This window comes from Danio rerio, chromosome 5, assembly GCF_052040795.2.
Source record: "Danio rerio strain M-AB ecotype USA chromosome 5, GRCz13ab, whole genome shotgun sequence".
NCBI lineage: Eukaryota > Metazoa > Chordata > Actinopteri > Cypriniformes > Danionidae > Danio > Danio rerio.
In genome coordinates, this window is record NC_141025.1 from 60,561,637 (window position 1) to 60,577,500 (window position 15,864).

At 35.7% G+C, this 15,864-nt stretch overlaps 1 protein-coding gene across 4 annotated transcripts in view; it reads left to right on the forward strand.

Moving 5' to 3' along the window:
* The first annotated feature begins 1,991 nt into the window (after positions 1-1,991).
* rangrf (RAN guanine nucleotide release factor) overlaps positions 1,992-15,864 on the forward strand; it is a 13,986-nt gene continuing 113 nt past the window's right edge. The window contains exons 1-6 of one of the 4 annotated variants that reach the window (XM_087252132.1): positions 1,992-2,019; positions 2,463-2,540; positions 2,639-2,755; positions 12,156-12,318; positions 12,839-12,933; positions 15,665-15,864. The exon at positions 15,665-15,864 is cut by the window's right edge and continues 113 nt beyond it. In XM_087252132.1, coding sequence (XP_087108258.1) covers positions 2,476-2,540; positions 2,639-2,755; positions 12,156-12,318; positions 12,839-12,933; positions 15,665-15,776 — 552 coding nt within the window. In that variant the 5' untranslated portion in view covers positions 1,992-2,019; positions 2,463-2,475 and the 3' untranslated portion in view covers positions 15,777-15,864. Of the gene's footprint in view, positions 2,337-2,462; positions 2,541-2,638; positions 2,756-12,155; positions 12,319-12,838; positions 12,934-15,664 lie in introns of those variants that run through there. The other 3 variants (XM_087252130.1, XM_087252131.1, NM_001099995.1) reach the window with 3 other exon arrangements.

Consider the following 15,864-nt stretch of genomic DNA (forward strand, 5'->3'; position numbering starts at 1 on the left):
TAACAAATCTACAGTTGTGGATATAAAATTTTGCTACCATTAACATATTATTACACAGTTATTGAATTTCTTTGTTTAAAAGAAATTTAAATGGTAATTTTAATAAGACAAAATCACATTTTAGAAGAAAAGAAATTCCTCTCATCCTTCGAAAAATATGAAAAGGGATGCTAAACCATAAAGATCTTTAACAAAGCTTTGTAACCATTTTAACTTAATCCAATAACGCCAAAATCAATAACATTCAACCTCCCTTCCTCTGTTGACTTCACCAAATCATTTTTTTTTTTTATTAAATGTTGCTTATTGTTACAAATAAAATCATAATGAACTCTGTTAATTTGTTTAATACATCTTTCTGGTACACCTAACGAATATGTTGGGTAGATTAATCTTGATATTTCTTCCATTTTTGTTGATAATATTCTCCCAAAAATGTAAATATTTCTTTGTTTCCAGCTATTTAATTTTTTTTGAACAACAGAATAAATATTATTATTTTTCCTGTCACTGAGATTTTTTTGTAATAGTTATTCACAAGTATGTTATTTTGTTTTTACTGGAATATTATACAATGAATTTTGTGTATTATTGTGAAGTGTAAGAATCTCACATTTTTTCAAATTTAAATGTAACCCTGAAGTATTTGAAAACAATGATATAGCATTCTGTATTTGATTAAAGTCCTTCAAAAATAAAGTTGTATCATCCGCTATAGTTGTGTAATCACCGAGGATCTACTCAGAACATTTATTGGCTTGATATTGTCGTTATTTTTAATATACAGAGCTAATAATTCAGCAGCAAGTAAGAAAAAAAGTGGGCTGACTGGATCTCCTTGACGTATTGCCCTTCTGATATTAAATCTCTTTGTAGTACCCGATTGAAAAAAAAAAACAGCACTTGTTTGTACAACATTGAAATTATGTTAATAAATTTTGTCCCAAACCCAAAACATTGTAAAGACTGAAAAATAAAAGGGTGTTCAAGAGTATTGAAAGCTTTTAGAAAATCCAAAAATAGTTTTATACCATCATCCTCTATCAAATTTGAATAGTCTAATAAATCTAACACCATCCGAATGTTATTATGTATTAGTCGATTTGGAAAAAACCCAGATTGTGTATCACTAATAATTTTACCTATACCACCTTTAAGTCTACCAGCTATATATGAGTGAATATTTTGTAATAAATGTTAAGTAAAGTAATTGGTCTTAAATGATCAATAAGAGTGTTGTTTTTTTAGTTTAGGTATTAAAACAATATAGCCTCTAGTTAGTAGTGTATTACTTTCTAAACATTCTATTAGTGCGTTAAAGAGCATTTCTACAAGTGAGCAAGTGTTAATGCAAGTAATATTTAATATTGTTATATTATATTTCATTATTCACCAGTAGAGGGCAGGCTTGACCTTAAATTTCATTATATTTGGTTCTGATAGTAAACCATCTTTTATTTAAAATTGGAAAACATGAATCAGGCAAATTAAGCCTTATTCAGAAAACATAATTGCATGAAATATTAGCTCACAAAGATAATAAACAGTATAGGTATAAAAACATTATAGGTTTTAATATCCTCTTCTGTGAAATTGCTATACAACTGAGGATAATAATAGCAAATATAAAATGTAGAAAAATAATTATTTATTATTTCTTTTCTTCAAATGGATAGTTCACTCCAGAATGAAAATGTGCTTACTATATTTAGTTCCTCAAGTGGTTATTTATGAGTTTCCTTTATCTGTAGAAAACAAAATAAGATATTTAGAAAAATAATTAAAAACATGTAGCATTAACTTTCACGGTTGAAAAACCTTGATTTTGTGCGTTTAACATAAGTAATAAACTTGAACAGCTTTGTGGCAAGTGAAAGGTGAGTGAATAATTTTAAGATTTGGGTGAACTATTCCTTTAACTTTAACACTCCGGTCCGGTAGGGGATAGTGCACCTTCAGTTTTTTTTGCCAGCCGCCCAGACATAAAACTTGAAGAAGAAATTGGAGACAAGTCACGTGGTGAATTAATCTAAGTGAAATGTTTTATACGAACTAATTTTATTGTTAGTTTACGTCATATGATTATTTTTTATTTGTGATAGAATTACGATGTGATGGCCACTTAATACTAAAATCGGGTGCGTTCCAAATCGCTAAATTATGCACCATTGTACGCCGTTTTGTATTAGTGCGTTCACACCGTAAATTCTAGCCTGGTTGTCAATGCAGTTGTACTCGTGACAGGCACTAACGTTATATGATAATCTGGTGATTTGTTTCAATTTATTACTTATCATTCTTTTGTTACTTCATTTTGGAAACTATTTGAGTTTCCGGTAAGTTTTTTTAATTGAGACGACGCTAAACATACACTACACGGTTGAGAGTGTAAGTTAAAGTGCGTAGTGCATACCATTGTGTCATTTGTGTCCCAACTTTTGTGTTATAAAAAATTGTTCCAGTCGCAGCATAGATATGTCACGGCCTCTGTTTGGCGGTGCGTTATCAGCCGTTTTCCCTTCCAGTGTTATGGATATCAGGTAAACCAAATTAACGTTATACATAAACGTTTCGTTTGCGTGGTTGTGGATGGATTAATTGTTCAAGATTACCTGACCTTTTTTTCTCTCGTTTGTAGTGAACTGAGACAGATCCCTGATAACCAAGAAGTGTTCGCTCACTCTCAAACAGACCAGAGTATTATCATTGAACTGCTGGAGTATCAAAGCCAAGTGCAGGATGCTGACGCAGCCAGGTAACGTTAACATCTAGTTTTATAATATAAGAACAAGCGTAGATTTACCTCTTTTTTTGTAATATGTTCCTAAAAATATTTACAAAAAAAAAAAAAAAAAAATATATATATATATATATATATATATATATATATTTGTTTGCTTTAGTAATATAAACATTGGTCCTAACACAAATTAGAACATAAAAGCTTAATTGGTCGAGCATACCAACAATAAATGACACAAAATGAAACAAAAATGGCCACAGTAGGGATGCAATGGTTCAAACTTCCCATAGTTCGCTATGCATTGAGGTAAAGTTGGTTTAATATTCACTCATTCAGACTTTCGCCCTAATAACATAATTTTCAGAAAAGTAAGCAAATTCTAAATGCCAATGACTATTAAAGTACAACATTGTTCAGTCAAATAAACAGTGCTTATGTTGTTTTCAGTCATATTTACATGCGATTTTAATCCAAATATTAAAGTACCAAGTATGGAATGTGTCAGAAGTTCTCACTGAACGAATGGGCAAATTTAAAACTAAATTTACCTCAATCTACATATTCATCGTCTACCAGACATGCTTTCATACACTGTAAAGTTGGTTATCACGCGTATTGAGGTAAAGTTGGTTTTATATATGCACATTCATTAATTTAACGTTCCCTATATTATTTACTAAGCTAATTTGAATAAAGTCTGAAATCACATGTAAATATGACATTAGCACTATTTATTTGACTGTGAACACTGTTGTACTTTGATATTCATTGGCTGCTAATATGATTTCACTATTTAGAATTTGCAAATAATATTTTTCTGAAATGATAATAAGGAGAAAGTCTAAATGCGTGAATAAAAAACAGCTTTACCTCAATTCGCTATGCATCATGGTTTTAGGGTCACATTTTCGCTACGGAAGAGTATGTTCTAAAACTACACATATGACTGTAGATTTGCATGCTTCCTCATTAATTAAATTAAAGTATGTCATTTTGTAAATTGTTGAAATGAAATGCTTAAGAAAAATAAAGGCAAACAGCTTGAGTTTCCCTTTTTCTGTTTTATAATGTGACTCAACAGTCTCAAGCAATTATGCAGATAATAATTGTCAACATATCTTAATAATTGAGCTGTTATATAGTATCAATTTATTCTGTTTACATTATGCTTGCATTACCAAAAAGACAGCAAAGCATTTTTGTGAACATTCATTCCAGAGAGCTCTGTTATCAGAGCATTACCATTTTATTAATAGAAGTTTCAGTTTTAAAGCATACTTAGTTTTAAAAGGCACATAGTTTAACCCTTTTTTATGATTTAATATTAATATTAAGGTTCTTCTTTGTGTGCCAGTCGATCTAAAAACAGCTCTATTTGGTCCACTGTTTTATGTTGTTACATTGAAAAAATATGACGGTCTATACTTACACACGTCTGTTAAAAAAGCTTAAAGTAGATTTTTCACCATAGGTGCCCTTCAAATTTAATACACTTATTGTTTTTCTATTGTGTTAGGAAAGGGTTCGAGATAAAAATTTGAAAGGTTAATACACAGTCTTCTAATTTATAATCAGTCTATTTTTCATTATTGTGTGAAATACATGTGTGTGTGTGTGTGTGTATACATATACACACACAGTATGTCACAAAAGTGAGTACACTGCTCAGATTTCTGCAAATATTTATTCATAGCTTTTCATAGGACAACACTGCAGAAACGACTCTTTGACACAATGAAAAGTAGTCAGTGTAAAGTTTGTATAGCAGTGTAAATTAATTGTCCTCTCAAAATAACTAAAAATACAGCCACTAATAGCTCAACCCCTGGCAACAAAAGTGAGTACACCCTTAAGTAAAAATGTGAAAAGTCAATATTTTGTTTGGTCACCAACATTTTCTATCATTTTCTAATTTAAAATTCTCTTGGGTATGGAGTTGACCAGAGCTTCACAGGTCGCCACTGGAATTCTTTTCCACTCCTCCATCACAACATCACTGAGGTGGTGGACATTTCACACCTTGTGCTCCGTTATCTTCTCTTTCAGGATACCCCTGAGGTGCTCTATGGGGTTTAGGTCTGGAGACATGCTTGGCCAGTACATCACCTTTACCCTCAGTTTCTTTAGCAAGCCAGTGGTCATCCTGGAGGTGTGTTGGGGTCATTATTTTGCTGGAACACTGTTCTGTAACCCAGTTTCATGAGAGAACTGCTTCAGTATGTCACAGTACATGTCAGAATTCATGTTTCCTTCAATGAACTGTAGCTCCCCAATGCCAGCAGCACTCATGCAGCCCCAGAACATGACACTCCCACCACTATGTTTGACGGTAGGCTAGACACACTTGTCTTTGAACTTACCTGGTTGCCACCACACATGCTGGACACCATCTGAACCAAATAGGTTTATCTTGGTCATGTCAGACCACAGGACATAAATCCAGTAATCCTGGTCCTTGGTTTGCATGTCTGCAGCAAATTGTTTGCGAGCTTTCTTGCGCATCATCTTTAAAACAAGTTTCCTTCTAGGACGACAACCATGCATACCAATTTGATGCAGTGTGCGGCATGCGGTCTGAGTACTGACAGGCTGAACTTGCATCCCTTCAAACTCTGCAGCAATGCTGAAAGCACTCATCCGTCTGCTTTTCAAAGACAATTTTTGGATGTGACACTGAGAACATGCACTCAGCTATTTGGGCTGAGGTCTAACATAAATAGGTCTTTTCTGAGAAGAACATGTCTTTGGATAGTCTTGGCCACTGTGCTGCAGCACAGATTGAGAGTGTTGGCCTAGGCCATCTTTATTCAAAGCAACAATTTTTTTTTTAGGTCTTCTGAGAGTTGTTTGCCATGAGGTGCCATGTTGAACTTTTAGAGACCAGGTGAAGAGAGTGGAAGAGCTTTCACGCCAAATTTAACTCACCTGCTATCTGGAGACACCTGAGACAGTGTAACACCAATGAATCACATGACACAGGGGAAGGAAAATTACTAGTTGTTGCTGAATATGTAAATTTTCACTTAAGGGTGTACTTTTGTTGCCAGGGGTTCAGCTATTATTGGTTGTACTTTTGGGGTGCTTTCACACCTAGACTTTTGTTTTGGAACCTATCTCGTTTGGCATATGTGAAACTCATTCAGGTGATCTTGGCGCGATTGAAATGAACTCTGGAGCAGATCGATTGTAGTCAGAAAGCAAAATGATCTGAGCCCGGCTATATCACAGTGTATTATGGATATGTAATACGCATATATGGCTATAAGAAGAGAGAATTATTAGTAGGGCAAGATGTCATTCCTACCGGTAAATGTGCGTTTCATGTTAACTACGAAAGTGAAAGCATGCTGAATTATTAACGAGAGCTGTTATCCGTTAGGAACATTAACCGAACTGCAGTCTAGCCCAGAGCTATGCATTAGAGAGTCTTACCTCAGATTTATTTATTTATTTATTTATTTATTTATTTATTCACCATTCAAAATAAAGCACAGCTTTCCGCTTATAATGTCTTATTGCTCATCGCCATAAATTAAAATAAGGATGCATGACAGCTGAGCGGGACTCATAAATAACCATGAAAACCATGAAACTCTGACCAATGTAAGGAAAGTTAACTCACATGTGACTTGTTTTAGCTCTTTTGGTCCGTTTAGAAACTTTGCCATGTGAAAGTGAACCGCACCAACAACAAAAAGCAACATTGTAACAATTTTAATCCCTGGTCCTGAACAACTGAATCGATTCACTGGTGTGAAAGCACTCTTAGTTATTTTTAGAGGACACTAAATTTACACTGCTATAGAAAATTTACGCCAACTACGTTTCTTTGTGTCAACGAGTCATTTCTGCAGTGTTGTCCTATGAAAAGATATAAATATTTGCAGAAATGAGAGGGGTTTAAAAAAATTGATTGTTAAAAAAGATTGTTAAAAAAATACTGAAAAACGAACCTGGGCATGTACACAAGGCAACATGTATATCGAACTCCAGTATCAAACTTTTGACCAAACAAATTTATTGTGGCGAGCACAATAAATTATTCCTTTTATAATGGGTTGGTATATTTATTAGTTAGGAGTAGAAATAACATTTGTACAATATTTTAAAGAACATATAAACAATGCACACGTTTCTTAGAAAGTTTAATATTATTATTATTATTTAACAATCATTTAATTAACAATGAGATCTTATTGCCATTGGGTTGGACAATGAAACTGAAACGATTTAGTGTTGGGGGTTTCATGGCTAAATTTGACCAGGCAGGTGACCAAACTTCATTGATTGCACATTCCACCAGTAAAGCTGGGGTCACTGGACTTTTCTCCCCATAGACTTACATTTATACGCAAGTGAATGCGTCAGACCAAAAACGCAAGGTCATGTGTCAAGTTTCGCAGGTCCCTGCGGTGCAAAATCCAAGCTTGTTGAACTCTTGATGTGCACATTTAATTCTGCATACAGTAGGGCAGCTGATGTTGCCTTTTAGACAGCTGATGTGGTGTATATATACAGTATATATATTTCTGTGTGGAGTTTGCATGTTCTCCCTGCCCTCGTGTGGCTTTCCTCCGGGTGCTCCGGTTTCCCCCACAGCTCAAAGACATGTGGTACAGGTGAATTGGGTAAGCTAAATTGTCCGTAGTGTATGAGTGTGTGTGTGTGGATGTTTCCCAGAGATGGGTTGCGGCTGGAAGGGCATCCGCTGCGTAAAAACTTGCTGGATATGTTGGTGTTTATTCCACTGTGGCGACCCCGGATTAATAAAGGGACTAAGCCTACAAGTAAATGAATATATATATATATATATTTATATATATATATATATATATATATATATATATATATATATATATATATATATATATATATATATATATGCGCGCTTGTGTGTGTGTGTGTGTGTATATATGTGTGTGTGTGTGTGTATATACATTAATTTATTTTCGTGTCGGCTTTGTCACTTTATTAATCCGGGGTCGCCACAGCGGAATGAACCGCCAACGCAGCGGATGCCCTTCCAGCCGCAACCCATCTCTGGGAAACATCCACACCAAATGTGCCGCAAACCTGCGTTTGAGTGAAGGTCTCGGCCGTTAGATCGCCCCCCTGGGGGCTGGCTGCAGTACAAGTCATAAAGCCCGCCTCCTCCGTGTTAATGAAGGAGACTTGAGCCCAAATAAAAAAAATTATTACACTTGCAATAAAATGTCCCGAAAGATGGTTCTGGTTGATTAAGGCACTGGTTATTGAGCTGAAATAGGTGCAAATCTTCATTTTTGTAAACGGTTTGTTTTTAGCAGTAATTTAATGCTGGGCGTGTCATCGTGATTGACAGCTGTGATTGACAGTTTCTCAAAGCAGCGCGTCTGAGCTTCGGCAGGAGACTGAAGTGTGATTATTCGATTTCTGTGTTATTTTACCATGACAAAATGAGTTCAGCAGTAAACTATAGTTTCTGACATACATGATCTGGTGGAACACTGTTTATTCGCTAAGGTCAGGGCTTTTTTCGGGCTTTATTAGTTTGCTGATACACGCCTAACCACTCAGATAGCAAAATACACTCAGGCCATCTCCGGCTAGATTCTTGCCTGCCGGAGACTTACCCCTCAGAGCTCAGACTGACTACCTCTGCTGGACCCACTCCGGATGCCTGGACTCACTGCCCGGTTCCAGCCCGAGTCAATCGAGCCAGATGCGGCGGCCGAGCGAGCTGGCGCTGCCGCATGCGAGCCGCGAGTAGGTTATGCGCTGCAGCCCGGAGCTGGCGCGATTGAATATATAAAGCCCTCATATTTGTTAACGTCATTACATCCATTTGTGTTGATAAGACAGCAAACGCATGCTGAGAAGTTCGGGGGGCGTGGTTTATTTTACATAAAGCGTTTGGTTGGAAGCTCGACTCCGCTCATTTTCGCGGCTCCTCCTCTGGCTCCATCAGACAGTCCTTCTGCGCATGTCAAGGCTCCAATTTCAGCAGTCTTTTGCGACAGTTTGTGCCCGTCAAGCAGGCATTTTGCCCTCAAGGCGTTCAATGGGAAAAGGGGCTGTCGCGTCGTCCATATTTTTTACAGTCATTGATCCACACACACACTCATACACTATGGACAATTTAGCCTACCCAATTCACCTGTACCACATGTCTTTGGACTGTGGGGGAAACTGGAGCACCCGGAGGAAACCCACGCGAAAGCAGGGAGAACATGTGAACTCCTCACAGAAATGCCAACTGAGCCGAGGTTCGAACCAGCGACCTTCTTGCTGTGAGGCGACAGCACTACCAACTGTGCCACTGCCTATATATATATATATATATATATATATATATATATATATATATATATATATATATATATATATATATATATATATAGCGCTGTCAAATTTAACGCGTTAATGTATGCGATTAATTTGAAATAATTAACGCGTTAACTGTAGGATGTTTCTGTTCCGGACAGAGCGCCTGTGTGAAATATTCTGCAGCCTATTGGTTCTTTTCTTTATTGACATTGGGCTGACCCAATCACAATCTTCCATGTTGGGCTCTGTGTACTGTAGGTGTGTATTCGTCAGAATATGCAAGAGTCACGCCTGTTTCTCACACGGTCCATTTGTGTTGATAAGACAGCAAACGCATGCTGAGAAGTTCGGGGGGCGTGGTTTATTTTACATAAAGCGTTTGGTTGGAAGCTCGACTCCGCTCATTTTCGCGGCTCCTCCTCTGGCTCCATCAGACAGTCCTTCTGCGCATGTCAAGGCTCCAATTTCAGCAGTCTTTTGCGACAGTTTGTGCCCGTCAAGCAGGCATTTTGCCCTCAAGGCGTTCAATGGGAAAAGGGGCTGTCGCGTCGTCCATATTTTTTACAGTCATTGATCCACACACACACTCATACACTATGGACAATTTAGCCTACCCAATTCACCTGTACCACATGTCTTTGGACTGTGGGGGAAACTGGAGCACCCGGAGGAAACCCACGCGAAAGCAGGGAGAACATGTGAACTCCTCACAGAAATGCCAACTGAGCCGAGGTTCGAACCAGCGACCTTCTTGCTGTGAGGCGACAGCACTACCAACTGTGCCACTGCCTATATATATATATATATATATATATATATATATATATATATATATATATATATAGCGCTGTCAAATTTAACGCGTTAATGTATGCGATTAATTTGAAATAATTAACGCGTTAACTGTAGGATGTTTCTGTTCCGGACAGAGCGCCTGTGTGAAATATTCTGCAGCCTATTGGTTCTTTTCTTTATTGACATTGGGCTGACCCAATCACAATCTTCCATGTTGGGCTCTGTGTACTGTAGGTGTGTATTCGTCAGAATATGCAAGAGTCACGCCTGTTTCTCACACGGGTCCGCCCCGCTGGAGAGCAGCAGCGGGGCACAGATCAATATATTCCAGTCTATTCTATCTAGTTACCTATCTGTCCTTATACATATACTTTTTTTTAAACTTTTAATCTGCACCACGGCCGCGGCAACTTCCTCCTGCTGTTTCCTGAACCTGCAAGTCTTTATTTTACAAATTATAAAGAATGTCTGCTTCTCAATTTCTATGAGGGGTGTCATTTATGTATTTTAAGATGCACTCGGTCAGAGGACAAGCGCAGGAGATATCATGACAGTGTTTTTGATCGTCAGCTTGATGTAGGCTTATAGTGACAATAATATTTATACAATATGGTTAATATAATGATATTTATACATGACCAAACTAGTGTGCAACTTTTTTTTACATTTATTTTTGTAGTTCTGCCCAAACAAATATTTGTTGCATTTTTTAATTGTTTAAGTTCATTTGATTGACAATGTAAAAGCTGTTAGCTACATTTGATGTTTTATTGTTGAGTTAAACATGTTTTTTAAGGGTCTCTGATACATTACTTTTATTATTTATCTTTATTTTATTAATCAACATTAACTGTGTGCGTCAGCAGGCAGTTTTTGTTATGCTCATTATTACTTTCAAAACTTGCGTTAAAGCGGGAAACATGTCAAACTTACTGAAACATTAGAGGCCGCTTGCTGAAAGGCAGGGGAATGCAAATGCTGAAATTTGACAGCTCGCGACTTCATCTGGCACTTCATTTACATAGACATCAATACTCCAATTTTAATAAGATTAAGATAATACTCTTATTAAGAGTCTACCTTGTTAAAACAGTGATTTTTTGATTACCTTAAAGGATCACAGAGTCACGAAATGCAGAGGTTTTTCTTTCCATTCGCCATGCAGTATCAAATTCCATTAAAACAAAAGTCAAAAGTTAAAAATGAAACATATGAAATTAGATTAAACTCTGGAGAAAAGGCTGGAGAGCCTGGTAATGCGACATTAATTATTTTATACTGAAATATGCATATTATTGGTCTTATCCATATTTCTTGGCATGTTGAACACACCATGGCCACAACAGAAAATAAAAAAACTGCAACTGCGTACATTTTTTTTTACGCATTAATTTTTTCAAATTAATCGTATGTGTTAATGCACTTATTTTGACAGCACTAATATATATATATATATTTATATATATATATTTTTTTTAATGAGCAATATCACATGAGTAGCAGTGCAAATTATCTGTATATCTGTATTATCTGTATAACCTTATGCTTAGTGTCCCACTCGTGATGATATATTGCCATATCGCACTGCTAAGCTGTAATATTATGTTTGTCCAACAGTTCGGCGGCATAGTGTATACTATAAAAGAAAACCGAACACAGAAAGTGTCAAAAATAATTTTGTACAAGGAACTACATTCTTCCGCCATTCATTCACAATCTGCAGCTGACAGTCAAAACAGCAGAAACCATTGCTTAAAAACACGTCACTTTAGAACTAGTATTTGAATGATTCTCTAGCATAATATCTTAAGTGATAACATATTTATTTTGCTCACATTTTAAAATTATAAGGCTAAACAGCATGAAATGCTATCAGTCTACAGAGAATATAGAATATATATTATATATATTTCTATAATATTTATTATAGAATAAAAAAAAACACGTGTCAAGCCATGAGAACCGAACCGAAAACAGTGTTAAAAAACCGAGGTATGTATTGAACTGTGGGCTAACTGTATTGTTGCATCCCTAATATATATATATATATATATATATATATATATATATATATATATATATATATATATATATATATATATATATATATTAGTCATTAATACACATTATTGTCTTGTATGGACCTATTTCTAGCAACTTTTTGGTTTTTAAATTGACATGCATGGAGTAATATAATAATAATTTTCAGCAGTCATTTCTCCTGTCTTTAATGTCACATGATCATTCATATTGGGTTAAGAATATAAATGTAGGTGTGGATAAACCGTTTTCTGTGTCTGTGCTGTAATAGGTATCACTTTGAAGACGTGGCTGGCAGTAACAAGGCGATAGAGAATGGCACATGGGAGGTCAGAGTGGTGGAACAGGTTCCCCAGTCAGAGATCTCTATGCAGGAATGCAGCTCTGCATGGCTGCTTTCTGGAGCTCAGCTTGTTTCTAAATTCAATGAGGAGGTATGTGGTTCATTTTACAACCTGTAGCACTATATTCGTAGTGGGGGTAATAAGTAGTAAAATGTAACTATTTAGCCCACAACAAGGGTTTTACATTTATAAATACCTAAAACAATTGTCTGTTAAAATAGGAAATAGGCTTACATAAACAATGTCATTTTAATAAAGAGAGTAAAAAATAAAGTAATTTTTTTGTTGTTATTATTGTAAATAAAATACAAATAAATCAATCCCTTAACTAGATCTGTGGTAAGATCCGCATATAGTGTTTTTGACCTCAGTAATTTCCTCATCCAGCACTGATGATTCACATGCTTTTTGTGGGAGAGTTGGGTTGTTTTGTATTGCAAAACCTTAGTTGATCAACGGTAGAAAAATGTAATTTGCATGAATGGTTTGGGTTTTTTTGGATTGCAAAATCTGAGTTAAACAAATGTAAAAAATCTGACACTAGTCTAATTTGTTAAATGTTATTGAACATGAATTTCAGCAGCTTTTTAAATATACATATTTTTTACAGGCAAAGAACACTGTGAATGTCCATCAGTGCTTGTTTCGCCTACCGCAGTTCACCACTGACATCTTAATGACGTTCAACGATCCTGTTTTTATCAAGTGAGTTGGTTAAACATACATTGACCTTCCTCTATGTTTCCTTTTAGATGGAGAATAAACTAGATGCCTTAATTTAAATTAGGGCTGGGTAATAATTTGATATCGATAATTATCACGATATATATTTTGTCTATAAACTGATAATGACAGTTCGCTAATTGTTCAATAGTATGTACATACTATGCGTAACACTGCGCAGGCATTTTGCAGTCTGCCCTTCCGGATGCCGCACGCAGTACAAGTGTACAGCCATAAAGTGTTAGTTGCACTTGGAGGGGTAAGAACAAATAAGGTAAAAAAGGACAAGAAACGTGACTAAACATCAGTTATCTGGAGCTACTTAGTTTTTTGCAATCTGACAAAAAATAGGGCAACATGCACTGCAAATTGCAGACGACTTGTGTCATTAAAAGCAGGCAATACCACAAACCTGTGCTCCGTCCCAATCAGCATACTATGCGTTCTAAATAGTATTTGAAAATAGAATTAGTATGTCCCAAACCATAGTATGTTGAAAAGAGTATGCCAGAGGTTCCCGGATGGTTTGCTATTTCCGGTAGAACCTGTGTAGAACCTTCCATACTCTAACCGCTTAAATTGCCCACAATACATTGCGCGTTGGACGTAAATTCGATCAGAACTACAAATGCGTGTGAAAAGTGTAAATAAACTACAAACATGATGGACGCGCCAGACCAACCGTCAAGTAGAGAGGCTTTGGTAAAGATGTTTGAATGACTTTTAGTCATTATCTAGCCCACTGGAAAATATTTTAATTGCATTATCTGTGTTATATTTCATCTGCAACAACAATACTGAACTTATATAAAGACGGGTTTGGACGTCAAAACGTCTGAATGCATAATTACCCAAAGACCTGAGGAGATTTCTCTGCATGAAAGACTCATGAATGGCAGATTATCCTGCTGCTACTTCTCCAATAAAGTAGGAAATTAAATACAACAGAAATGTGGATGGTGTGTGGATGATTGACGTGGCATAACTAAGCAACACAACGATCTGTTAAAGAGGAAGTAGTATGAAGTAGTCCTAACGCTTGCATACTTTTCTGTTGCACACTCAAAAGTATAAACTTTTCCTTCACAAAAAAAGTACATACTTTTAGGGTGTAGTACAAGTATGCAAATTGGGACGCAGCAATGTTCATTATTTAAAATACTCCACTGATGAAGATACAGATAAAATTACAGACCCAATCAAGTTTTGGTAAACCAGCGCAACTACCCAGCAATTTGATGTCATCATTTTCGAAAGCCGTGCCTTACGAGAACCTCACCCAAAGGATGTTTTGTTTTCAAGCTTATGTTTCCTTTTTAATATTAAGATATTTTCTTTGGACTTTTTAATACATATCGTCCCTCAACGACAGTAAAAGAACCAGCCTTTATGAAGGACATAATCACCGAGGAGAAATGCTCAAGACATAATCTTTAAAATAATGATATTAAAAATACAGCAAATATATGACAGACATTTTCAAAAGCAGTGAATCATAAATTAAATCCTTATTTTCCATGGAGCGAAGCATCATCCACCCACAGTTGTTTAAGGCGGGCACAAACTAAAAATATATACACTTTATATATTTTTCTTTGAAAATGAATCTTTTTGCAATGAATTTCTTTATGTATAATGTGTTACTTAATTCTAATGTACAAGAAGAACGCATAGCATCTGAGTTTTCATGGTTTAATTTTAATTCATTAACGAAGCACGGTTTGAGCAGCATGAGCTGGACAGTCTTTACAAGCTATTGGCAGCACTGATAGTTACCTCGGAAGAATAAACTGGTTATTTATTCCCAGAAAGAGCTCACAAACCAGTTGAGTGAATGGAGAGTCCTTGCATGACTTTTATGATTTATAAAATGAGAGGATGCATAGGCCTATTCATGCCAGTCTGTGAGGTAAATTTAAAACAGCCTCGGATATAACCCGAGATCTGCGCATAAGTTTTTTATGCATCCCGCTATATAAAATATCAGCAGGGTGCCTGCATAAATGAAGTAACCTGCACACATTGGAGATTTAATGCATGGGCGCGTCTCACAGCGCAAAGCATAACTAAACTTTTAAATGTTCATGCTTTTAATCAATCATCAATAAGGTCTATTTATTAAAGGGTTATTGAGAATCAATCGATCATCAAGTATTTGTTAGCATCCCTAAATAAAATAGCCTATACATTAAGGGAAATCTTACCCAAAATTCACCATACTCGCCTTTAAAAGGAGAGATCATCCAAAACTGAACATTCTGTGATCATTTACTCACCTTTTACTTGTTCCACACCTGTTTTATTTATTTTGATGTTGAACAATAATATCCAATAACTTGTAGGTAATGTCTTTGGTTGTTTAAAACTTAAACAGTAAATGCTGAATAAAGATTGTTCTTTTTGTTTATTATTTTAATATTTATATTGTCAGACAGCTAAAACATTTCACAAAATGTGTTAAATCAGCTGCACAAAGCAATTTTATCATGCTGAAAATCCCATAAAATTGATATACAAAGATTTGACATTTATTGTGATAATTATCGATATCGACTGATATGAAAAAAAATTATGGTAATAATTTTTTTTGCCATATTGCCCATCCCTAATTTAAGTAATTATAAATTTCTAATAGTAGTATACAAAGATGCTGAAATACAGGCCACATTATAATGTTCAGTGGGAGGGTTTGATTTCAAATAATTTCTTTCAGTCCCCTCAGCAGCAGTGCCGCTGGTAATATGGAAGCTATACCATGGACACTACAAGACTTCCAGGGTGTTCTGCAGTCCTTGCGTCTACTCGACTCTGGAGTGTTCGGGTAGTTGCTTAATGGGGTCTAAATTAAAAAAAAAACTAAAAAAAAAAAAAAAAACCTTTTACATTAATGTATTTTAAAAGCTAGACTCTCTG